This window comes from Rhinoraja longicauda, chromosome 20, assembly GCF_053455715.1.
Source record: "Rhinoraja longicauda isolate Sanriku21f chromosome 20, sRhiLon1.1, whole genome shotgun sequence".
Taxonomy (NCBI): domain Eukaryota; kingdom Metazoa; phylum Chordata; class Chondrichthyes; order Rajiformes; family Arhynchobatidae; genus Rhinoraja; species Rhinoraja longicauda.
The window spans coordinates 16799700-16826990 of NC_135972.1; the positions used below are offsets into that span (position 1 = coordinate 16799700).

General features: G+C 42.7%; 1 protein-coding gene across 2 annotated transcripts in view; it reads left to right on the plus strand.

The window, feature by feature from the left end:
* Positions 1–320: 320 nt before the first annotated feature.
* The window catches only part of ddx11 (DEAD/H (Asp-Glu-Ala-Asp/His) box helicase 11), a 57803-nt gene continuing 30832 nt past the window's right edge, over positions 321–27291 (plus strand). The window contains exons 1-12 of one of the 2 annotated variants that reach the window (XM_078417014.1): positions 321–762; positions 4231–4374; positions 5368–5613; positions 7052–7138; positions 8146–8294; positions 10131–10173; positions 13540–13647; positions 15371–15458; positions 17568–17779; positions 23523–23675; positions 25647–25693; positions 27203–27282. In XM_078417014.1, coding sequence (XP_078273140.1) covers positions 4234–4374; positions 5368–5613; positions 7052–7138; positions 8146–8294; positions 10131–10173; positions 13540–13647; positions 15371–15458; positions 17568–17779; positions 23523–23675; positions 25647–25693; positions 27203–27282 — 1354 coding nt within the window. In that variant the 5' untranslated portion in view covers positions 321–762; positions 4231–4233. The remainder of the gene's footprint in view (positions 763–4230; positions 4375–5367; positions 5614–7051; positions 7139–8145; positions 8295–10130; positions 10174–13539; positions 13648–15370; positions 15459–17567; positions 17780–23522; positions 23676–25646; positions 25694–27202; positions 27283–27291) is intronic. The other variant, XM_078417013.1, reaches the window with a different exon arrangement.

A 27291-nucleotide genomic window follows, 5' to 3' on the forward strand; every position in this document is an offset into this window, starting at 1 on the left:
CTACATAATCCGCCTTGGATGAGTTGAGGAGGGTGAGTTGGATGATCTGAATGAGTTAGTTGGGTGACCCGCCTTGGATGAGTTGAGGGGGAGGGTGGGTGCAAGATGAGTTGGATGATCGGATGATTGAGATCCGTTGGATAATTGTGAAGAGTTGAATGATTGGGATGAGCTCGTTGGATGACCCACCTTGGATGAGTTGACGATGGGGGGATGGGCACATCCATGCTGCGTTCCGAATGGCCCTTGGCGAGTGACGACTGCCCCTTCGTCCCGCCCCGGAGTTAATGATTGGTCGGCGGGTGCTGTCAGTCACCGGCAAGGCGCAGCTTTGTTCGCGCGCTCTTTGAACGTGAGGAAGCGGAGGGGCATTGGGGCCGGCGGCCTCGAGTGTGGCACGTGTCCGGCGGAGGGGCATCGGGGTCGGCGTTGGTGCGGCGGCGGGTTCGAGTGTGGCTGGTGTCCGGAAGGTTTGACCCCCTCTCTCAGCCCGCCACGGCAGGGCCCTGCCGCATCTGGGTCCGAGCAGAGCAGAGGCTGAGCACACAGCAAGGTGCTGGGCCGGACACCGCTAGAGGGACGAGGTCCCGCCAGGGGCCGTCCTTGCCGCATTACACCGCGCCCGGGCCTTGTGCGGACGGGACGGGATGCGCCGGTGAGGGCCGCTGACTGACGGCGTGAGTCCCCGGGGACGGCGGGTGTGCGCTAGAGCCGGCACCTGGCGAGGTTCCGGCACGGCAAGGTGATGACTCGCCGCTGGAGGTGGGCCTTGGGCTTAATGTGGAGGCGCTGGGATCCCTCTTCATGTGATGGTGGATCTGCGGCATGTTGTGTGGTGGCAGTGAGATCTATAGCGGGAGGGGAACGTTGCTAGCTGGTGGACGAGGGTAAAATCGCTGTAAAGATGGATTGAATCCACCATGGAGGGAAGAGGGATGGGAGGGGGGGCGGTCTGATCCTTTGCCCGGATAGTGGGATACACTGCAGTTATCATTTGGGCAGGATGGTGAAAATTGCCAGAAACGGTTGAGAGGCATATAGGCCAAACACGGGGAAATGGGACTAGCTTAGATGGAGAACCTTGATCGGCATGGACGAATTGTGTCGAAAGGCCTATTTCTGCGCTGTCTAAATCTAACAACAAAAAGTTGGGTGGGATCACTGCGGGGTGCTGGGATCTGTTTGGATTACAGGTTGCCTAAATAATTTTTATAGGTAACAAGATTTTCCGCAAATCAGTCCTAAAGAAAAAATACTGCATGTGCTGGATCGGACCTTAAAATAGAAACATTCAGAAATACTTTACAGGCCATGCAGCATCTGTCAAGTGAGAGCTGAATTCATTAAAAATAAATAAAAACAGAAAATGACAGATCTGACGAGCTAATATTTTAGGTCAGTGAAGTGGATCTGGAAAATGTTGTGAAAATGTTTAATATTGGAGGATGGGGTAAGGGGATAAAACAAAAGGGAAGGTTTGTGATATGGTATGGCACAGATTTCTAGAAGTTAGAAAGTTTGCACCTTTTCCTTCTAACTTAAGTGTTTCCTCCTGGTGCTCTTGTTTCCTCCATGTAGGTGCTCAATTATATGTAGTTCTGCTACACTTATGATAATGCACATTGGATATAATGGAATCTATAAATGAGGGAACGTTGTTTGCATTATGTCTATGTGGGTCTAATTAGTTCTAAAGTAATTTAGATCAGGAACTAGTGGACAACTTTAAAATTAATTTAGAATTTGGCAAGGAGAGAAAAAGCTATCTTGGAAAAAAATAGTTTCAAAGGAACTTCCATATGGTAATCAGGCACAATTGGCTCTTCAGAATACACCTACTTTCACTGAGGCTATTGAAATTAACAAGTGATCACTTGTGCAATATTATTACTCTATGAAACAACTCTATTAAACTCAATCTTTATTTTACTTTGCTGCAATAAAAATAAATATAATTATTAATACTCAAATTCTGCAGGGAAAAATATCTGAAATCCTGGCCTCTGACTCCCTTTTCCCAAATGACAATTGTTTTTATAGCTGAAGTTTCCTGGGTATGCAACTATTATAGAAGAACTACCTGTACAACATGGATACAGCTCCTTAATCCCAGCTTGTTCACGCTGACCACATTGTCTACGAGCTTGTCCCTTTTGCCTTAGTTTGGCTTTTATCCCTCCTAAACCTTTGCTGTCTGTGTACCTGTCCTAATGTAATGCCTTTTGAATGTTGTGATTGTACCAGCCATGTCTGACAGCTTCCAAATACCTATCGCCCTCTGTATGGAAAAAGTTGTCCCCTGTATCCTATTTCATCTTTCCCCTCTCACCTTAAATCTATGCCTTCTAGTTCGACACTCCCCTACACTAGGATAAAGACTGACTATCTACCTCATTTATGCCCCTCATGATTTCACACTATAAGGTTTCTTCTCAACCTCCTATGTTCCAGGGAAAACAGCCTCAAATTATGCAGCCTCACCTACCAACTCAAGCCTTTCAGTCCTCATAAATAATTTCTGTACTCCTTGCAGTTTAATGATATCCATCCTAAAGCCCAGAATGGCACATAATAATCCCAAGTGTGGTCTCATCAACGACTTGTACGTTTGTAACATTATGACTGAACTCTTGTACTCAATTTTCTGACCAATGAGACAAGTGTGCCAAAGGCTACCTTCACTGTCATGCCAACCCATGTCCCTTTCAAGGAATAATGCATATGTACCCCTAGGAGTCTCTGTAACGCACTCTAGGGACCCTACCATTTACTGTTTAAGTCCTGCCCTGGTTGACCTTCCCAAATGCTATACTTCACACTATCTTAAATTCCCTTTGTAATTGTTCAATTCCTGTTGTAATCTTTGATAACCTCCTCGCTGTCCATTATACCACCATTTTTTCTGTCATCCACAAACACTAACCATGTTAACAATATTGACGTCCAAATTGTTAATACAACAGTGGATCCAGCACCAATCCATTTGCCTCACCACTAGGCAGAGGCCTCCTGTCTGAATTACAAGCTTCCACTACCACTCTCTGACTTTTCCACTAAGCCAATTTTGTATCCAATTGTCTAGCTCACCCTGCATTGCATGTGATCAAACCTTCCAGACTAGTCTACAATATGGGACCATGTCAAAGCCCTTGCTAAAGTCCATGTTGACAATGTCTAGTTCTCTGTCCTCAATGATCTTGGTTGCCTCTTCAAAACAAATACAATCAAATTTGTGAAACATGATTTCCCACGCTAAAGCCCTAATTAGTCCTTGCCTTTCTAAATGTTGGAAGATCCTGTCCCTCAGAATCACATCTAGTAACTTACCCACCTCTGATGTCAGGCTCACCAGTTTGTAATTACCAGGCTTTCCCTTGGAGCCCTCCTTAAATATAGGCACAACATTAACTACCTTCCAGTCTTCCGGTATATCACCCGTGGTTAAAGATGCCCAATGTCCTTGGATACACTTGATAGCGCCCTGGGGATTTATTCACCTTAATATGCCGTAAGACCCCCAGCACCTGCTTTTTCAATATGGATATGTTCCATAGAGGTGTGGTTTGTTAATTTGCCAATGTAATCTGCCTCTGATGTGGTTGGTATTCAGAAGAGTTGGGGAGTTAGTGAGAATATGAGGGAAATTGGGTTGCTGGGAAATAGGAGAGGGAATGTAACTAATGAGATTTCTTTGCAAGTTGGCATAGACCCAATGGGATGAATGGCATTGTGCACTATAAGAAAATATCTCATGAATGAAATCTGAAATGTAGAGAGTGTGAAATGGAATATTGGAAGGAAACGTGAAACAAACTGAATGTTTTTCATCTGAGATTATTAAATTAAGTGTTGAGTCCTGAGGCTGTGGGACCCAAAAGTTTCCATTGTCTCTTACTTTAATTCTCCAATCTCCTTCCATGCTGATCTTTGGTGTCTTCCACCATTTCAGTGAATCCGGAGGAGAGGCAGCTTGTCCATTGACATGGCACTTTCCAGCCATCAAAATAAACAGCTTCTCAGTAGATTGTAGATTGTCCTATATGTGACCATATATGTTTGACTATGTTGAGTGACAGATTAATTTCCTGGATTAGACTAACGCTGTTTTTAGTTTCTAAATGCTGGGCTAAATTGCTAAATTGACTAAATTGTAATGATGATATCTTGTTTAGACTAGTTTTACTCAATGATGACTTAGTCTCCCTTTCTTTCTGTCCCTGTGCTTTGCAGGTTATGGCTGAAGAGAAAGGCCAAACTTCCTCAAGGTTCTTGTTTCCCTTCAAACCGTACTCCATTCAGGAGGAATTCATGACTGCGCTGTACAATGTTCTTGAAGAAGGGAAGATTGGCATATTTGAGAGTCCCACCGGGACGGTAAGCTTTAATATTTCAAGAAAGGAAAGAAGCGCTTGCATTTAAATGGCTGGTCTCACAACCTACAAACATCCAGAATGCTTTCAGCCAGTGGAGTGGTAGCACAGTTGCCAACTTGTGCAGAGTACGGTTTCGCAAAAAGCAGCATTGCAGTGACTTCTGCATAGGAGAATAATCGGAATAAGTTTCCATTTGTAGATGTGGGTGTATGATCCATAGTGTGAAAGAATAAGAATGAAAGTATAATAAATAAAAGACAACCGGAAGTACAATTTTGTCAATGGGGAAAGACGGATTTTTAAATATATTTCCCTTGCACTCAGTTGCCTATGTGGGCAAGCCATGCCATTCGCGTGCCAAATGCTACGCATCCGAAGCAACCTCTATTTTGAGCTCACGAGAAGAGTTTACCAGGTAGAGAGATATGTTCAAAGCCTCTCTGAAAAGTTTTTGCGTTACAACGATAAGATGGCCGCTGGATCCGCGCATGTGCAGTTGTGGGAGGGTTGCCGGGAAGGACCGGCATGTCCTGTGCCTGACCTTCCTCCCGTGGTGCAGCGTGGACCTTCCTCCCTTGGTGCAGCGCTGCGTCAGAGAGAAGGTGAAACCTGCAGGACGAACATGCGGCAGCACCTTGCGGCCGCTCTCCTGCTGCTGGGTGCCGTGATGGCCACGTGGGGCCGGGTTGAGTGGCTCTCTTTCCTCTGCCCCCCGCCAGCTCCGGCTCCTCACCTCCCGGTGGGTGGAGGCCGCAACCGGCCACCGCACAGCTTGCTCCCCTGTTGCTCAATTACTAAAGAACCTTTAGTAACAACGGGATCCAACGGGTCTCCCCTTTCCTCTCACCAGGCACCGGGGGAGATTCCCTGGCTGGCAACGGGTCCACGGGTCGTCAATTAGGGGAGGGTTGCTGGGTCTGCATGAGAGGTTTGGACACAACGGGTCCACGGGTCGTTTAGTGCTGTACTAAATATGGCTGCCTTTCTTCATCAGGGAAAATCACTCAGTCTCATCTGTGGAGCCCTCACTTGGCTCAGAGACTTTGAAGAGAAAAAAAAACTGGAAGCAGCCCAGCTTTTGGAAGATCGACTTCCACAGCAATGGCAGTCCCAGGATCTCCAGAATTCCACCGATGCTGGTTCCAAGGAGTCGGAAGCCAAAGCGTCTGGGAGTGAATTAGACTGGGTCACTGAATTTGTGCAGAAGAAGGCAGAACGGGACCTGGTTGATAAATTAAAGGTTATTTCAGAGAAAAATTAAGATGACTTTTAAATTTTATGTCTTGTATTCCATTAAAAGATGTACCATTTGGTCTTTCGAACTGTAGAGGCCTTACTCTTCAAATAGTGGAGTTGCCTGAAGGTTCAAGTGCTATGCACGGGAGTCTGAAATGTAACTGAAAAATGCAGTAAATAGTTAGTAGGTCACATGGCCTCTATGAAAGGGAAACTTTAAATTTAGGTTTGTGACCTCTGAAAAAAATAGACACAAGTTGGTTGCAGGCAAAAGAAGGAGAGTTGGAAAGAACAAGAGTTCTGTGGTAGGATAAAAGACTAGAAGAGATTAAATAACGCAAGTGGTGGTGCCTGCTCAATGAGGATGGTGGATAGTGGAAGTATGTGTGGAGAAAGTCTAGATGATGAAGGTAATCTGGGTTTGCTAAGGGAAAGGAAAGAAAGATGGTGGAATGTCAGTCACAAGACTGGAATGGTGTAAGAAAATAACTGCAGATGCTGGTACAAATCGGAGGTATTCACAAAATGCTGGAGTAACTCAGCAGGTCAGGCAGCATCTCAGGAGATGGAATGGGTGACGTTTCGGGTCGAGACACTTCTTCAGACTGAGGAATTCATCTAATATTATTGATTTCATTTTTGAGTCCTGATATATGGAAATCCATTTGCCACATAATATTTAGGAACTTTGTGTGGATTAAATGTCAGCAGCTGAAGGACCCATTAAAGATACAAGGTTGTTTGAAGAAGTGTAAACTGTTTTGTAGGGTTGGAACGACTAGAAATTCAGAACTTAATTAAAGGCCAGTGAAATCCTAGCATTCAGATCGTTAAAAAAGTAAATGATAATTACAAATGATCTAATAGTGGGATAACAGTAATAAAGTCATATAGCACTGAAACAGGCCCTTGGCCCAGATTGCCCATGTCGACCAAGGTGCCCCATCTACACTAGTCCCACCTGCCTGTGTTTGGCCCATATCGCTCTAAACCTTTCCTATCCATAAGGTTGAATGATGAATGAGAATAACTGAATTGATAAAGGAATGATGGTAGAGAGAAGGAAAGATGCTGATGGTGAAAGATTGTCAAGGAAATGCTAATTGAAAGATTGTCAAGGAAGTCCTGCATTTTCTGCTATTCTGTCAAATGAGTGACTTGAAAAGAAAAAGCTGAAAGTTCAGTGACTTTCTGATTCCTTATTAGGGCCTGGAAGTGGTTAAAATCCTTTGTTAAATATCTAACCCATGAATGAGGAGTGACATTTTCCAATTTTGCTCTAATTTTCCTCTGAGTAGTTTGACATGCATGGGCATCTCCACAAACTGAAATTAAAATTTAACATCGGGAGTATTTGGGCCTCTTCAAAGGAAGCCAAGTGACTATGTCCATACAGCTTGTTGTAAACCTTACATATTTCTGAACTATATATTTTTTTGTAGGATGAAGAATTAAGAAGAAAGAAAAGAGAGGAACGATTGGAGCAAACGCGTAATAATGTGCAGCTTAAATATGCTTTGAAGCGCAAGGTATTAATTCTATAAAGTATAGATGTGCAGGAATGTGCATGGGTTTGGAAAGGCAGAAGAACTGACAATTGAGATTTTATTTTTGTTGCAGTGCTGCTTATAATTAGGGCTTGGCTGGTCTGCTCCCTTTTCATTGCATCATCCTAATTTTTCTGTTACTTATTTTAGTGTGATGTCCTTTAAACCATTTCCACAGCTCAGAAGTCTTTGTGTAAATATTTTAAAGGTTTTCCCATTGTTGGATATTTGTTAATCTGTTCATTTGATCTTTGTATTTAACATTGTGAATGGACAATTAGCTCTTGTCCTGCCCATCACCTTTAAACCTTGCCCCTTTCACCTTAAAAGCTATGCCCTTTAGTCTTTGATATTTCTATCCAAAGGTACTGACTGTCTCCCCCATTTATGCCCCTCATCATTTTATATACTTCTCAGATCTCCCCCCCAACCTCCAGCATTCCAAGAAAACTAATTTCCCTCAGCAAAACAACTACTTTCTCATGGGAAAGGAACCCTCTGAAGAAGGGTCTCGACCCGAAACGTCACCCATTCTTTCTCTCCAGAGATGCTGGCTGTCCTGCTGATTTACTCCAGCATTTTGTGTCTACCTTCGATTTAAACCAGAATCTACAGTTCTTTCCTACACAACTACTTTCTCATGCGTCCTCTCAACCATTTCTATCTACATAAACCGTCAGTGCCAAGACTGCGCAACCCTGAGATACAGGAGACGAGACATCTTTTGCTAAAATAAAATAATAAACTGGTGTTCCTTGTGCTAAAACAATGCAGTGCACATGTGAGAAACTACAAGATTCTTGGGCTCATTTAGTACAGGGATTCCTTCATTCCTTCGGATGCACAATAAAAGGCTGAGATGTTTTGCTTTTCCCCCAAGAGTCTATTAGCTGCTCACTGCATCTAGCATTTTCTCTGTGCTGTAAGATACTATCTTCCACTAGCTAGTGATAACTAGAATACTCTATCTAACCTGTGCTTGACACCAGAGAGATGCCGATGACACGGAACACCTCATTCAGATGAGTAAAGAAGTGGTGACTGCTGAACAGCTGTCAAACACTGATGGTCTGGACAAGGAGGACGAAGGCTTCATCCTGGCAGATTATGAGAGTGATGATGAAAAGAAGGATTCTAGGTAGGTGAAAGTCTTTGCATTGTCTCTGTAATAGTGACAAACATAATTTGTTTTAAATAGTTCCTGTGTGATTTCAGTGCACCATGAAGTGTTTTAGAACATGAAACATAGAAAGTACATCATATAAGTAAGTAGGCCCTTCTGCCCACAATATCTGCTGAACCTGATGCCAAGCTAAACTAATCTCACCTGCCTGCACATGATCCATACCCTTCATTCCCTCCATATCCACGTGCCTACTTTAAATCACTTTAACACCACTATCGTATTTGCCTGCACCAGCACCCCTAAGAGCGCGTTCCAGGCACCCACCACCCTCTGTGTAAAAACAAAACTTGCTCTGCACATCTCTGTTAAATTTTGTCCCTTTCACCGCAAAGCAATGCTCGCTTCTTTGACCTTTTCACCTAGGAAATATATTCTGGCTGTCTTCTCTGCCTGTGCCTCTAATTGTATATCTAATGTTATCAATCACATCCCCCCCCCTCAATCCCTGATGTTCCAGAAACAAATATCCCTGTCCAACCTCCTTATAGCTAATATCCTCTAATTCAGCAAATGAAATACTTCTGAAATTTTCTTATTATAGTATTGTAGTGAAATCTGCCTGCTTGTATGTAAAACAAGTTCCCACAAATGTGTTAATGACTGTGATGTTAGTGAAGGATATGTGTTGGCCGGACCTCTGGTAAGAACACTGCTCGGTCTTTGAGTGGGAGATTTTTGTTTTGACAACTCATCAGCAGCTGGTGCTATTTCCACCAGAGCAGCAAACTCTTGGAAAGGCAGTTATCTGTCAGTTTGGAAATCTCTCCAAAATCTCTGGGGTAGTAGATGAACCCACAAGCTTTTATTTCAGAGGAGAGATTGTTGCCATCTAAGTGTCAGCCAGCACCTACCATTTTGTTGAATGAAGATTTTTGGTTCTAGATCTTCTGGGGTTTTAATATTGGTGCTTCTCTTATCTCAATATTTGAAAACTTCAGCGACCAGAATTTCAAAATGCCAGCATTATGATATAATTAATTATCTGAACTGTTATACTTATTAGCTTTTCCCAGTTGGAAAGACAAACAACTTTAGACATGGTTATTGCACCTCCCAGCCAGTTAAGTTAATCTCAGCCAGGCTGTCAGCTGAAACTGCAATCAACCTTGCCAGGAAATGGGAGAAACTAATAATCAGCCTGGGTTCCTGCTCTTGATTTCTGTTCAACTTTGCCCGAGTAGTTGTTTCACAAGTGTTGGCGTGTGCAGGTCATAGAGTGATACAGTGTGGAAACAGGCCCTTTGGCCTAATCTGCCCCAGCTACACTAGTCCCACCTTCCCACTTTTGGTCCATATCCCTCCAAACCTGTCCTATCTATGTACCTGTCTTAATTGTTTCTTAAATGTTGGGTTAGCTCCTGCCTCAACTACCTCCTCTGGCAGCTTGTTCCATACACCCATCACCCTTTGTGTGAAAAGGATACCCCTCGGATTCCTATTAAAACTTTTCCCCTTCACCTTAAACATATGTCCTCTGGACCTCGATTCACCTACTCTGGGCAAGAGACTTTGTGCATCTACCCGATCTATTCCTCTCATTATTTTATACAATGGTTGACTTCAATTTGCATAAAATTAGTAATTGAGGCAAACTTGGGTAGGTTGCTGGTGTCCCAAGACCTTACTCAAGCAAACAAAGTGTTGAGTGAATTATATAGCCCTTGGACTATTCTGCCCACTGAAGAACTAATTCGTAAAGCCTGTAGAAAGTTTATCCCTGCTGTATCGCACAGTATAAACATGTTCTTTGTGATGTTTTATGGCTGATTCTATTTTCATTTTTTTCAGCCTGTCTGACGAGGATGATTTGGAGGAAGAACATGTGACTAAGGTTTGGAGGACAGACGTTGTCGACTCCACATATATTAGTGATTTGTGACCTATGTGCATCCTCAGAAGAGGTCTTTTGTGCTAGGGTCGAGTATCAAATCCCAGTGATTGATTTGAGGGCAAATAATAAGCTGTTGCTGCTGTTAGTGCACTCATCTCTTCCTTTACTCGTTAATCTTTTATCAGCAAATGTAACTGCAGCAACAATATTGCTTTTTCGAGTTTCCCCTGGCATGTTACGAAACCAACCTTTTCACAATGTTGCCTTGGAAGAGGTTTTGAAGAGCATTTTAAAGATAGAAATAGAGAGAGGATTTGGGTAGAAATTGCAACACCGACAACACGATTGCCAATGATGATGATTATATTCACATGCGCTCAGGAGACCAGAAATGAGGAGCATAAAATGTATGGGTTTGAGAGGCTAGTGGTTATTAGTGATAGTGATGAGTGGCAACCCTCAAGGAATTTGCCATTGTGAGTTAGACTCTTAAAGCTGACTAGAGGAGCCAGAATATCCAGACAAGGTTTCAAGGTCAGTTTATTGTCATCTGTACCAATTAAGGTACAGTGAAATTCAAATTACTATACAGCCATACTAAGAAAAAGCAACAAGACACATAACTACAAAAAAGTTAACATAAACATCCACCACAGCGGATTCCTCACTGTGATAGAAGGCAATAAAGTCCAATCTCTTCCTCTTTTAATCTCCCGCGTCGGGGCGATCAAAGCCCATGTGGCTTGGAATTCCCAAAGCCGGTCTCTAACCAGAGACCGCGAGCGCCGCGATGTTAAAGTCCGCAGGCTCCTGCGGTAGAGCTCAGAGGTCGCTCCCCGACAGGGATTGCGAGCTCGGTGATGTTGTCTGCAGGCTCCAGCGGTGGAGCTCTTGGAGTCGGTCTCCAGCAAAGGCCGCCAACTCCTCGATGTTAGGCCGCAGTGCGGACGGTGATGCGATACAGAAAAAATTGCATCTCCGTCGAGGTAAGAGATTAGGAAAAGTTTCCCTCAACTCTTCCCTCCAACCCCCCACATAAAACAAGCTAAAGAACACTAAAAACATACATTTAACACACACAGACAAACAACAAAGGGAGGGGCAGACAGACTGTTGGCAAGGCAGCCATTGCTGGCGTCACCCGCTGGAAGAGAACCAGGGAAACCTACATGGTCACTGAGAGGCACACAGACAACTCCTGAGGTCAGGATTATACCCGTGTCTTTTGTGCTATTAGGCCGTGTCACTGCCAACAGCTTAAGAATTTTGTTGACTTGAAATTAATGGAAGTTAAAAGAAGGGAGGCCTACTGGGAGTTCATGGGAATAGACAAATCCAGAAGTAACAAAAACAAGAGAGGAGCTGCATGGGAGGATGGACTGATGTAGTACAGTCTTTGTGATGGTACATATAAAGTCCTAAGTTCATCTGACCGAATATGACACAATGTAGCAAATCATTTGGTTTGTCTTCAAACAGTTCCCATGGAGACAAAATGGAATTAGAGTCCCTCGAACAAAATTAGTAGTGGTGAATACAGAATATGGCTTCTACCTTCCCGATGTTTAATTGGGAAGCTTTCCTGTTAGACGAATATTGCATGTTCCCCAAGAAGGATTATAATTGTGAAAGAGTAGGAAGTTTCAGAGATGTGGTGAAGTTGGATTGGATGATGTCAGTATACATGTAAATATTGATGCTACAGGGTTTTATTTGAGGTGGTATTGGGATAAATATGAGAAGTGGGAGAGGGACGAAGACTAGATTCTTGGGGAAACATCAGAATTTTGTGGATTGGATTGGGAAGTGAAACTTTACACTGCTTACTATTGGACAACTTGGGCAGCACGATGGCGTAGCGATAGAGTTGCTGCCTTACAGCACCAGAGACCAGGGTTCAATCCCGACTACGGGTGCTGTCTGTATGAAGTTTGTACGTTCTCCCTATGACCGCGAGGGCTTTGTCCAAGATCTTTGGTTTCCTCCCACACTTCAAAGGCATACAGGTATGTAGGTTCATTGGCTTGGTGTATGTGTCAATTGTCCCTAATGTGTGTAGGATAGTGTTAATGTGCGGGAATCGCTGGTCGGCGCGGAGTCGGTGGGCTGAAAGGCCTGTTTCCGCGCTGTATCTCTAAACTAAATGGAATGACCAGCAAAGAAGTGTAGTTCCTGTGAGCTGGAGAAGTCTAGTTAAGGCATCAAAGAGTCTAGCAAGTTGAGACACATGGAGGAATATATTACCTTTCTGATAAGTATGGACTTGACGTTTGGTGACTTTGAAAAGAGCCATTTAAGTAGTGGTGGTGGTGATTGATTGTGAAAATTGCCCACCGTATTTGTTCAAATCTGCATGCCTTATGATCTTGTTGGATTTTATATCCTGGTTAATGTCCCTAATGGAGCTGCATATACAGTATACTCTGCCTTCCTATTCTTACCACCAAAGTGGATAACCTCACACTTATCCACATTAAACTGCATCTACCATGTTCTTGGTACAACACTGGCACCAGTCACTATTGTGCCTCCCATAATCATGTCAACACCAATAAATGTTCTTCAAAACCCTTGGCTCCATCCCATCCTTCCAACCAAGTTAACATGTCAAGTTGATGACCTTTCATTGACACAGGTCGTGAGAAAACCAGCATTGGTTCAAAATGTGGGGGAGGGCATATGGGTACATTAATGGGATTGTTCTAGTAGTCTAGAGATCAAAGTTGTTCAGGTGACGCAATGCCTTTATTTCTAACTGGTTAATAGATAAATGAGGACAACAGGTAAGATGGAATATAAAAAGAGCATGCTAAAATGATGAGATGCAGAAGAAAGCATTGCCATTAGTCTGAAGCAAGTGTTAGTACCTCACAGAAGTATCCATATGTTTTTTTTGTCCTAGCCGTATAAACAATCTGGGGTAATACTGGTGAATATATGGGAGTTTATTATTTTGTAGACCAGGAATTCCTTTGATTACAGAACATCCATATCCAGCAGTAGTTATTGGATGATGATCAGAAGGATAGTTACTAGGTTTTACTCATTAATCCTATCCAAGCTCAAAGGGTCCAAACGCCAGTTGAGAAACCCTATGATTCTTGCTGAGATGTTTATTCAATACAGGCTGTAATTGGACCCGTAACGTTAACGGGACACTAAAACTAACCTGCGAGGCTTTGTACTGCACCATTCTGGAAGCACATATTTTAATTTCCATGGGAATTGTGTTCCTCTACCATGGAAACGGGGTTAATGGATTATTCTGATGTGACATTAAAAGACAGGCAGTAATAATGTCAAGATTGTCATAGTTACAAATGTCCACTGTGTTTGAGCTAACCTCACAATTATTTTTCTTCCTAGATCTATTACTGCAGTCGCACACACTCCCAACTTGCTCAGTTCATTCACGAAGTTAAGAAAAGTCCATTTGGCAAAGAAATCAGGCTGGTGTCGCTTGGGTCTCGTCAAGTGAGTAATGTGAAAGGTTGATCCACACCATGCAGTCTGGTCTCCCCACGGTTTTATTGTTTAGTAGGTGTGCTTGTAACAAAGGACTTGAAGCATGTCCATAAAGTCTTGTCAGATGAGAATTTGGACCACAAATAAATCCCTGCCGAAGTGTTGTAATATTCTGCAGGATAGGTATAATTAAAGCAACATAGTTCTCTGTTAATAAAGTAACACAATATTTATGTTGGGACAATCCTTCAGAACTAATAGTTTAGACAAATGCTTTAATTCTGTTTTTATCTCAACAGATCAACTGTCATCCAAGTCTTTGCAATATTTTCTTTTAGTTTGATTCCAGCATATTTTGCTTCAGGAATTTCACCAGCTTCTAGGAAACTGGTTTTTATATTAAATTTGGGGGGTGGGAAATTGTTTTAAGAATCTGGGCAATTGGGGTAAATCACAAATGTTTTGACTCGGTGATGCCAAGCCATAGTTTCAATGGACTGCAACAAAGAGAGAAAAGAGGGGTCCAGGGATCCCATGGTTGAGATCGTGAATAAGAATGAGTTTGAACTGTGCATATTGACGTACATTTAAGCTGATTACATTTGAAATGGGGAAATAAAACGCCAAAGGAATTAATCAGAATGGAGATTAGAAGAGAGTTGTGCTGCACTGCTACATATCTTCTCTTGCCATTTGTTCCAGGAGTGGAGGGTGGAATGAGGTGCTTCAACATGTATTCCACATTCTCATCCACACTTGTAATTTTGCTTTCCTGGTTTGAAAAGCGTCATATGGTGAGGGTAAAGAAATGGGGAATGTGATGTACCTGTAAGCAAGAAATAGCAAACTTTTTTTCGCTTCTCTTTCACTGAAGCTGATTCTTCCATTGATCATGGGAGACTGCATGCTTCCACTATCTTACAAATGAATGATTTACAGCACAACCCTTTGTTTACCACAAATGTGCACCTGAGAAAGACAGGGAGAAGAAAGCCTGCCCCAGGAGGCGTGCCTATTTTTTCACAATGAAACCCATAATCCACTAATGAGTCATTCCATAAAGGTTCATCACCACCCTGACTATAAATTGCAGGATTATCTCGCACTCATTAGCTTGCCACTGTTTTGTAAGTTACGACTACATGTGCATGGCTCGGTATCCTTTGCGCTCCTGACTGAGTTCAGCAGGTGAAGTACAGTGTATTTCCTACAACATTTCATCGTTCTTTAAAACTTTTTGAAGAACTAAATCCTGCTTCTGTTTTAATTTGATTATTTGGACAGTATAATTGTGGGTTGACAGATTGGCCAAGTTTACAAAAACATTTTCCATCGCCCACCCACCCCAGGAGTCGTTGGCTGCCACTATCCAGAAAGTTTCACTTCCCCGCGACTAGAGGCCAGCTTTGATAAGCAACCCCATCAGAAAGTGGCTTGCAGACCTTCCAACTAGAAATGATGTCCATGGGTTAGAAGGTACAGCCAAGGTTCCCTCCTTCAGTGCTAACTGTAGATAATACCAAACATGTTTACAGGAAACTAGTCTATAAAATAGCCGACTCTCTGAAATTAACCCCCTTAAAGCAAATTTAGCTCTGCCATTGACATGGCCGTACCATTTGTTGGATGTTTCCTGTATTTCGAGCATTCGTGCTCAGCCTGTTAATGGTTAAACTCCATGATCAAAAACAATGCATGCTGCATTTTCTGTTTTCCTCCCGTTGCCCTGCAGAACCTGTGTGTAAATGAGGAGGTGAGGGGTCTGAAATCAATCCAGCAGATCAACGATCGGTGCCGAGAAATGCAGAAGAATAAACGAGGTGAGTATTCGTCTTATTGTGGGATATATAAAAGCCTTCTGTAGCTTTTACACCCACTTCCATCATCAACAAAAGATGCATCACTAGACTAGCTGGCACTTTTACTTTAAGCATAATTAAGCTTTCTCATACTTATCTTCCTTGACAGGCTGTTCTCTGGCCACCTCAACATCATTCAAACTGCTTCAGATTGAGCTTGATTGTGTCACCTGAGACATTGTCATGATGGTAAAATAGTTGAACAGTTGTCTTCCTTTGGGGTTTTTTGGTTGCAGTTCCAGCAGACATCGAAAATGTGTCCAGATTTTAGCCTTCGTGACCCATCTCTGGTATCTACTTGAAATTTGGCACAGATTTAGATAAAACATAATTGAGAAGGAATTCATAACTCGACAGTGCAAAAATTTGCACACTAATTAATTAAGCTAATAAGAAAAAGTCACAGCACTCCAGTCGCGGGCTCCCATCGACCCAGGCTCCGTCAATCGCGGGCTCCATCGGCCCAGGCTCCAGCCGCGGGCTCCATCGATCCAGGCACCATCAGCAGGGGAGGAGGAGAGGGTGTTGCACCAATGCAGGATAGGTTTGGGCCCAAAGGGTCCACTTGGTCCAGTATGTTATAAATGCAGGTAGATGTGGGATGTGGGTCACGACATGAAACGAAAAGGCCCCTCGGCCCACGGTTTCTAGAGGGAGTTAAACATCCTGTTGTATGAATGTATGTATATTCTCTGCGTTTAGGTATTAGGCACAGAATGATGGGTCAGTCCATCTAATATATTCCATCCTGCAGTATTCTATTAATTTGTGTCTAAATTCTGACGATAATCTAACAGCCAAGAGTGGGATTATATGTCCTTGTGTGGCCCTGTTCAACACTGAATACATATGCGTTGAATGAAATGGGCTCCATGCTTATGAAGCAGTTGATAAGAATGAGTTATGAATGTTGAGATCTGGAATAAGAACAGTTCAGAGCAGGATTCTTGGTAAGTGAGGATGTAAACGAAGGTCATTTATTTTGTGGTTTAGGCCTTTTGTTAAAAGTTATTTGAGGCTGCAGCATACAGCAGTGTTGTGTATATTATAATATTGTTGCTCAATTTGCTGATCTTTCCCCAGGCAATGTATAGTTCTGGGAGAAGGGCGGTAGTTAGGGTTGGAAAATTTAGTCTTGGGGCATTGTGATTTGTGGACTTATGGTGGCACCGTCACTATGTAAAGCAATACATTTAAGCCTACTCTTGCAAACTGACATTTATCAAGGGGGATCAGGTGCAGAGTCCCTAATAAACATGCAGCAACAAACAACATGCTGAAGGAGCTCGAAGGGTCAAACAGCATCTGTAGGGAAATGAATTGTTGACATTTCGGTCTTAACTCTTATTTCTGCCTAATTAACATGTCTTGCTCTGAGCATTGAGTGTAATTGTAGCTACTCTACATGGTGCTGGGATTAGGTAGCTCAAGGAGGATTTGAACGATGGCCCTCTGTTCTGTGACCTGGTATTATTTTCAAGCAGTGCTCTTGCTTATAACACGTGGGAAAATATTTGCCTTTTGTGCAGTATTACCTGATTAAATAGGGTTAGCAATAAATGTTGCCTTTCTCAGCAACAGCCACATCTAGTAAATTAATAATAAGAAGAGTTGCAGATCTAATGAAGGATGTGGTTACTCCTCTCCATGAGAGCCAGACTCCCCTTGGGTTTTAAGGTAGTGAGTGAGTTGATGTCCTGAAATGCTTCAGAGTGAATAAAATCTTTTTGTTATGTTGAAATATAGTGAATGTGATTTTAATATTCAAACTGCAATCACCCACAAATGGCCAAGTTTGAAACAAATAGTTGATCAGTTACCAGTTTCCAGTGCTTTTTCTCTCTACCAGTTCTGCTGTCCATGGTATTTCTCTGAATGAGTTTAGGGTTTTCATAATGCATCTTGTTTAGTACTATGTCATCACTTGTTAATGTCATGTAAAGAGGTGATTCTGATTTGATTTTATAGTTCGTCTTAGTAAATGAGAGTGAAGGGATTTTAGTTTCATTGTAATAATCACTCAATGAACAGAGTAGTCAAGTTGGAAGCAAAATAACCATCTTCTTTTAGCTGACAGAAATGGCAGCGAAGAATCAGAAGAGACACCAAAACGGAAGCGCAAGAGCCGAGTAACTTGTCCGTTCTACAGCCATGAGCAGATGCAGTCCCTGCGCGATGAGGTGCTGGTGGAGGTGAAGGACATAGAACAGTTGGTGTCACTCGGGAAAGAGATGAAGGCTTGTCCATACTATGCGAGCCGCTATGCCATTCCACCAGCGCAGGTAAGGGCAATGTTCATCTTGTTCACATCAGCCCAAAAACATGGACATTATTCAGGGTACAATCCTTGGCCATCAGTGATCTTGGTTCCATGGTTTGCTCAGAAATAAGAATGTTTGCAGATGAAATTGAACATTGTAGAATCATTTGCAGCGCCACACATAATGAAGTTGTCTGTGCTTGCATGTATAAGACCTTGTCATATGTTAAATGGCAGGAGCCGTTCAGGCCATACAAGGGCAACCGTTAACATTTTCAACAATAAAGAACCTGAACACCTACTCTTGATATTCAGTAGCATTGACATTACCAAATCATTAATATTCTGGAAATCACAAACAGAAACACATCCACACATAAACACTGTCTAGAAGAGCAGGTTGGTGATTGCGTAACTGGGGGACGAATGTCTCACCTTATTCCTCAAAGTCTTTCCATGATTTAGAGGGCAGTTCAGAGATATGAAAGTATGTTGTCCACATGCTACGATGAGAGCGGGTGGCTCCAGAGCAGGTAAGCCAGAGGGGGGATGTGCATCCAGATGTTTTTGTGCACATTAGTATAAAGGATCCTGCATAGTGAATATAGGGTCTCTGGATTACTCCCAGTTCCTCCTGATACAGAAGTCTTTGATAGAAAGTTCAGTGGACAGGATAAGCAAGAGCATGTGGAGGAAGTAATTGGGGCAAGTACCAAAACAACATTTAAAAACGTAGAAAATAGGTGCAGGCGTAGGCCATTGGGCCCTTCGAGCCAGCACCACCATTCAAAATGACCATGGCTGATCATCCAGAATCAGTACCCTGTTCCTGTTTTCTCCCCATATTTTCCTCTGATTCCGTTAGCCCTTAGAGCTATACGTAACTCTCTTGAATACATCCAGTGAATTGGCCTCCACTGCCTTCTGTGGCAGAGAATTCCACAGATTTACAACTGTGGCTGAAAAAGTTTTTCCTCATCTCAGTCCTAAATGGCCACCCCTTATTCTTAAACTGTGAGCCCTGGTTCTGGACTCCCCCAACATGGGGAACATTTTTCCTGCATCAAGCCTGTCCAATCCCTTAAGAATTTTATATGTTTCTATATGATCCACTCTCATCCATCTAAATTCCAGTGAATATGGACCAGCCCAGCTGATCCATTATCGACTGGGTTTATATTTAAGACATTTGGACACATAAATTGATAGGAAGGGTTTAGAGGGATATATGGGGCAAACACAGGCAAATGGGACTAGGTTAGATGGGACATCTTAGTCGCTATGGACAAGTTGGGCTGAAGGGTCTGTTTGCATGCGCTGATTTTAACAGTCAAGGAGTTCTAAGGCATTTAGGGCAATGTAGCCTGTTTAAATATTATCTTTTTCACTCTTCTAAATGTGCAATCTGCCACCATTGCTGGTGTTTGGTTGCACCATTTACATAGCACTGCATCTACTCCCATAAGCTGCTTCAACAGCCATTTCCAAATCTGTGATCTCTATCATGTGGAAATTGTGAATTTTTGTAAGTCTGAAATTGATATAAAATGGTGGGGATACTCAACCGGTCAGGCAGCATGCGTGAGAGTGATGCAGGAGTTAAAGATTCAGTTGATGCCTTTTCATCTATTTAGTGTTACTCCAATTTTCACACGGGAGACTCCATCTGCAGACGATAACCTTTATAGACAATAGGTGCAGGAGTAGGCCATTCAATAGCAAGAATATCCTTCCTCAAACATGGAGACCAAAACTGCACAGTACTCCAGGTGCGGTCTCACTAGGGCCCTGTACAACTGCAGAAGGACCTCTTTGCTCCTATACTCAACTCCCCTTGTTAAGAAGGCCAACATTCCATTGGCTTTCTTCACTGCCTGCTGTACCTGCATGCTTCCTTTCAGTGACTGATGCATTAGGACACCCAGATCTCGTTGTACGTCCCCTTTTCCTAACTTGACACCATTCAGATAATACTCTGCCTTCCTATTCTTACCACCAAAGTGGATAACCTCACACATACCGACATTAAACTGCATCTGCCATGCATCCACCCACTCACACAACCTGTCCAAGTCACCCTGCAACCTCATAGCATCTTCCTCACAGTTCACACTACCACCCAGCTTTGTATCATCTGCAAATTTGCTAATGGTACTTTTAATCCCTTCATCCAAGTCATTAATGTATATTGTAAATAGCTGCATCCTAGCACCGAGCCTTGCGGTACCCCACTAGTCACTGCCTGCCATTTGTGTCACTTAGATCCATCGTTGGACCAACTACCACAGCTGGACTAAGTGACAACTGGAAAACCACTGTTTTAATTTGCATTAAAAATCAGGGAATTGGATTCCATTTGATGTTGTTCAAGTTCTCACATCAAATATCACCTTAAACTGAGTCCATGGTCCTGAGATGGACCATGGATTGCAACTAGTGCATGCTAACTAAAGTAATTCAAAGGAACAGCTATCATCCAATTAAACAATTAAATATTTGAAATTACTAAGCATTTCCCACTCTTAAGAGAAACTTAACTAAAACTGAAACATCTTCAGATTTGGAGAGAATTAAAATTGTCAAAGCTCACATGCTTGCCAATCCAGCTTTTTGTGTCTATGGTTTAAACCTACATCTGCAGTTCCTTCCTACACATGTTGTCTTGCAAAGATATTTTTCATAATAATGGGAACAAGCATAAATTGAGAGAATATATTTTCCAAGCACTGGCCAAGCACTAATTTAAAAAGAGGCTTAAAAAAACTTCTTCCTTCAGCCGTAGCTGTCAACTCCTCCAACCACTGAATATCAGGTTCCACTGCCATGTGGTCCTTCACTTGGACATGTGAACGGCCATGGAAGTCCATCAAGGCTTGCGAAACACAAACACCATTCCCCATCAACAAGTGCATAAGCTTTCCATTATGTTGAACACCAGTTGCAGAAAGCACTATAGGGTTGAACACACTCTGGACTGAGGGCCAGATTTAGCTTATCCAAGATGGATGGCCATAAGGCACGTGGTTTATACAAGAAAAACTGGCTTACCAGAAGGCAATACGGGGAGAAAAGATGAGGTACGAGGGTAAACTAGCCAATAATATAAAGGAGGATAGCAAAAGTTTTTTTAGGTACGTGAAGAGAAAAAAAATAGTCAAGGCAAATGTGGGTCCCTTGAAGACAGAAACAGGGGAATTTATTATGGGGAATAAAGAAATGGCAGACGAGTTAAACCGTTACTTTGGATCTGTTTTCACTGAGGAAGATACACACAATCTCCCAAATGTTCTAGGGGCCGGAGAACCTAGGGTGATGGAGGAACTGAAGGAAATCCACATTATGCAGGAAATGGTTTTGGGTAGACTGATGGGACTGAAGGCTGATAAATCCCCAGGGCCTGATGGTCTGCATCCCAGGGTACTTAAGGAGGTGGCTCTAGAAATAGTGGAAGCATTGGAGATCATTTTTCAATGTTCTATAGATTCAGGATCAGTTCCTGTGGATTGGAGGATAGCAAATGTTATCCCACTTTTTAAGAAAGGAGGGAGAGAGAAAACGGGTAATTATAGACCAGTTAGTCTGACATCAGTGGTGGGGAAGATGCTGGAGTCAATTATAAAAGACGAAATTGCTGAGCATTTGGATAGCAGTAACGGGATCATTCCGAGTCAGCATGGATTTACGAAGGGGAAATCATGCTTGACAAATCTACTGGAATTTTTTGAGGATGTAACTAGGAAAATTGACAAGGGAGAGTCAGTGGATGTGGTGTACCTCGACTTTCAGAAAGCCTTCGACAAGGTCCCACATAGGAGATTAGTGGGCAAAATTAGGGCACATGGTATTGGGGGTAGGGTACTGACATGGATAGAAAATTGGTTGACAGACAGAAAGCAAAGAGTGGGGATAAATGGGTCCCTTTCGGAATGGGAGGCAGTGACCAGTGGGGTACCGCAAGGTTCGGTGCTGGGACCCCAGCTATTTACGATATACATTAATGACTTAGACGAAGGGATTAAAAGTACCATTAGCAAATTTGCAGATGATACTAAGCTGGGGGGTAGTGTGAATTGTGAGGAAGATGCAATAAGGCTGCAGGGTGACTTGGACAGGTTGTGTGAGTGGGTGGATACATGGCAGATGCAGTTTAATGTAGATAAGTGTGAGGTTATTCACTTTGGAAGTAAGAATAGAAAGGCAGATTATTATCTGAATGGTGTCAAGTTAGGAGGAGGGGGAGTTCAACGAGATCTGGGTGTCCTAGTGCATCAGTCAATGAAAGGAAGCATGCAGGTACAGCAGGCAGTGAAGAAAGCCAATGGAATGTTGGCGTTCGTAACAAGAGGAGTGAGTATAGGAGCAAAGAGGTCCTTCTACAGTTGTACCGGGCCCTGGTGAGACCGCACCTGGAGTACTGTGTGCAGTTTTGGTCTCCAAATTTGAGGAAGGATATTCTTGCTATGGAGGGCGTGCAGCGTAGGTTCACTAGGTTAATTCCCGGAATGGCGGGACTGTCGTATGTTGAAAGGCTGGAGCGATTGGGCTTGTATACACTGGAATTTAGAAGGATGAGGGGGGATCTTATTGAAACATATAAGATAATTAGGGGATTGGACACATTAGAGGCAGGAAACATGTTCCCAATGTTGGGAGAGTCCAGAACAAGGGGCCACAGTTTAAGAATAAGGGGTAGGCCATTTAGAACGGAGATGAGGAAAAACATTTTCAGACAGAGAGTTGTGAATCTGTGGAATTCTCTTCCTCAGAAGGCAGTGCAGGCCAATTCTCTGAATGCATTCAAGAGAGAGCTAGATAGAGCTCTTAAGGATAGCGGAGTCAGGGGGTATGGGGAGAAGGTAGGAACGGGGTACTGATTGAGAATGATCAGCCATGATCACATTGAATGGCAGTGCTGGCTCGAAGGGCCGAATGGCCTCCTCCTACATCTATTGTCTATTGTTTATCTGCAGGAGATGAATCTGGTGAAGGCTGGGGTCAATCCTGTGTAGGAAGCAGCTGCAGATGCTTGTTTTAACCGAAAATAGACACAAAATGCTGGAGTAACTCAGCGGGACAGGCAGCATCTATGGAGAGAAGGAAAGGGTGATGTTTTGGGTCGAGACCGTTCAGATTGATATTTGGGAGATACAGAGATATGGAAGTGGAAGGTGTGAGAGTGAGACATCAAAGGGGTGGAGATCAAGGACAATGTAGAATAGATCATTGTGAGCTAGAAGAAGGTGTCAACAATGCAAACAGATGAAATGTAATCAGGGACAGTCAGACTGGTCGGGGAACTGGGAAGGGGGAGGATGGAGAGAGAGGGAAAGCAAGAGTTACTTGGTTAGATGAGTCAATATTCATACTGCTGGGATGTAAGCTGCCCAAGCAAAATACGAGGTGCTGTTCCTCCAATTTGCATTGGGCCTCACTCTGACAATGGAGGAGGCCCAGGACAGAAAGGCGGAGTTAAAGTGTTTGGCAACTGGAAGTTCAGATAGGTTTAGACCGTTTGAGCAGAGGTGTTCAGCGAAACGATCACCAAGTCTGCGCTTGGTCTCACCGATATAAAGGACTCCAGACCTGGAACAGTGGATACAGTAGATGAGGTTGAAGGTGGTTCAACAGTGGATACAGCACAGTAAAGCTTTGTTTCTGTGGGTTTTATGAGGATGCAAAATGATTATTGGATAGCATGTGATTTGGAGGCAGGCATTTAGTTGACACTAAGAGGAATAAGCATTGTCTTGCTTTACTTGTGACAGCTGGTGGTGATGCCGTATCAAACGCTGCTACACAGCTCGACCAGGCGGGCATCCGGCATTAAACTGAAGGGGCAGGTGCTGGTGATTGATGAAGCGCACAACCTGATTGATACCATCACTGCCATTCACAGCTACAAGGTGACTGGATCACAGGTGGGTATTCACGATAATAATGGAATGATACAGCACAGGATCTTTTCACCCAATTCACCATTCCTGACTAGCCATCTAATTAGTCCTATCCACTACTTTTCCCCTTACCTCTGCAAATGTTTTTATCTTTTGAGTATCTTTGCAATTTCCCGATTATGTGGTCCAAATGAAAAACTTGGCTAGTCCAGGCTGAGACCAACTAATTTAGAACAGACCTTAGATATTAACCTGGAATTTTATCTGCTATATTTTCATTGAAGGAGCATTACCCTTAAGGACAAGATGTGCACATGGCTCTTAAATGTAAGGTCAGAGTGCACTGTCGAACCATGAGCAGCACCTATTGGCCAAACATGAGCATTGCTGAGATATCTGGAGTGTTTGCTCCAGATGATACTAAAATGGGTGGCTGCATGACTTTTGATGAGAAGTGAGAGAGTGAGAAATCACTACCCAGTAGAGCTGTGGAGAAAGTAAACATGTATTAAAGATTAGTAGATGTTTAGATAATGAGGGGATTGAAAGATTTTTTGAGGAAGGTGGTGCAAAGGTTAAAGATCAGCCTGGTTTTATTAAATGGCAGAGCAGGCACGATGAGATGAATGAACTGCATCCATTTTATATGTTCTGTGAGTTTGTGTGAATCAGGTTGTGGATACTGACACATTACTGTTTAAAAATGGATATCCAAAAGTATTACAAAACAAAATACAGTCGCCTTGATTTACAAAATCTGTGCTATCCAATCTAAGACTGCATTCATGGTCTACCCATGCCTTCTAATGTCTGATTTCACCCTTTGTTCACACCCCATGCTTTTTCATCTTCCTACTTTCTAATCCACATTTTTTTTAAACTGCCAATACTTCTTAGCATCTCGTCCCGTCTAATCTCAGTTTGTCTCCCATATCTTTATAGACCAATTGTCTTTAACGCTGTTGTCACGCCTTTTAAAACTCCTTCCTAATTACAAATACTTCTTTTTAGAAAGTGTAATATTCTGCTTCTTAGTGATAGCATCATGCAGCACAGAAACAGGCCCTTTGGCCCAACTCGTTCATGCTGATCAGGAGGCCCATCTACGGTAGTGTCAAATGTTTGACTCGTATCCCTTTAAACGTTTCCTATTCATGTACCTGTCCAATTGTCTGTTAAATGTTGTTATTGTAACCGTTTCAACCACTTCCTCTGGCAGCTTCTTCAGCGAGTTGTGATTTAGAGATTCTTCTATACTAAATCTCCTCTGAAACAAATATCATTTGTTGCTTGTGTTCCAATTGTTTTGTGGGCTCAGTCAGACGTTAGGGTAGAAGAGAAGGGAAGCATTAGTTTCTGTAAGGAGGCTGCCAGTGATGATTATAAAAAGTGTGCTCAGGTTTAAATGTTTGTTAAACATGCAAAGTGAGTGAAGTCAACAGTTTTAACCCACTGATGAGGAAGGGCATATATGAAGAAGCAAGTTCAGAGTATCACTGTCCATAGATAGCATCAATGGAGATAAGTCGTCGCATCATAACTGAATAATTTTAGAGATGGGCACAGCTGCCAATGCTAGCATTTAATGCCCATCCCTAAGTGTCTTGAAGGAGATGGTGATAGCCTCCTAGTAACTGCTGAAGCTTGGAAAAGTCAGAGGGGACTTAAATCAAGCATGATGTTTTGAAGGGTTTTGACAGGGTGGATGTGGAGAGAATGTTTCCTCTAATGGAAGATTCTAGAACTGTTTATAAGGCAGGAATTGCCTACTTAAGACAGAGATGAGACAACTTTATCTCTCAGATGAATCTTTGGAATTCTCTTCCTTAAAGAATGATGAAAGCAGAATCTCACATTTTAAGGCAGTGATAGGTTGATATGTAAACAAGCTGCAGAGAAGGATTTGAGTCAATGTGAGTGTAATGCAGACACCTCTTTGACATAAGTTGGGCAAAGTGAGTCCCTTCATGGTTTGTTATGTCTTTCTTTTCCCAGTTGTGCTGTGCTCACTCCCAACTCTCTCAGTACCTGGAGCGTTACAGGTGAGGCCTCATTCTCTTTTTGCAAATCGTCGTTCCGTCTTCTCCATTGTGAACAGGATCAGTGAATGTTCACTTAATTGTATAATATGGTGGAGTCAGCCATGCTATGACCGCCCCAGGTTTGATCTCTGGTCTTAGCTATATTAGATGACCATCGCTGTTAGGCAGGAACTACACAATCAATCTATCTGTGGTTCATGACTCTTGTGCCCTGTATGGGTGTTGGAAGGGAACGACAGGAATGGGCTTTGTGTGATGCTGTTGAAATGAAATAGGCCATTGATCTTGTTCTAAGGCTTCTGCTAAAGGAATGGTTACTCAAGAGAATCGCTGGGTGGTGGCCTATGCCTGTGGGATCAAATCCTGGAAACAAACGTGCGGGAACAAAATGTTCCAATTTAAAACTAAAAACAACCTTTCATTCAGCAAGAGTTAATTTGGATATTGGCTTGAACCTTTATACTTGCCAAACGTAGAATGCTCTGGCTTGTTTCCCAATCTTTGATCTTGACTAAGGGATCAAGTCCTGGTGTCAAGATCTATGTGGCCAATGAGCCTTTGATTCAGTGGTTTCTGTCTGAGGGGCAGGATTCAAGCCTTCTCCAAACACGTGTGGTGAATGTGTACTGGGAGTTCCAGATCTGAATTCTCAGTTGATATCCAACAAGTTATTTGTATCCAGTGGGAGTGGATTCAACCCTTGCATGTACGGTTTGTGAACATCCATAAAACTACTTTGGACGAACCTAGTAGAAGGCATGAAGGGGCAATTGCATTATGGCTGTTGGACCATTAATCGACTGAATCCTGCCGCTCCTATAAGCTGCTCACTGGAAGAGGTTTAAAATGCATAAACATCAATACACTCTTTTTACTTGTTTCTTTCACTCAGCCATTCGACTGCACCTGTGGTATGTTTGATTGATGTTACACCCATTTTCCAGTATCTACATAACTTGTCCAGTCCAGATTTTGTCTTTATTTCCTCAAGAAAGTGTTTTGACACCCTTTATTGTTGCCAGATTTAGAGTCCAGTTTGCTCTGATCTACATTTATCCACAGTAGGGGAAAGGGGCTTCATACCGTTTGGACCGCTCCCTCATGCCCTTCTTCCAATTACAGAGTAGGTACACTCAGGCAATTGAGAGATGAGGGAAAAGTGATAGAAAAAGGTACTGAGGTATTAAAAACACCTATGATATTGAATGAATGGCATGAGTAGGTTTAAAGGTTGGGATAGCTTACTACTACTTCTACGTCTTGGTTTCTTATCTCCTTTATGTACTTGATTTTACAGACCATGATAATATTGTATTGAATAAAATTAGTCCTTACCTTTGCAGACGGTCTGGTATTAAAATAATCTTATAATCTTGAGGTATCACAAAATGCTGGAGTAACTCATCGGGTCAGGCAGCATCTCAGGAGAGAAGGAATGGGTGACATTTCGGGTCGAGACCCTTCTTCAGATAATCTTGACATCAAAATGCTTTTTCTTTTGATACACAGAAGCAGACTAAAAGCAAAAAACCTGATGTACGTCAAACAGATCCTTTATATCCTCGTTAATTTACTTCAGGTTTTAGGAGGTAAGGTTT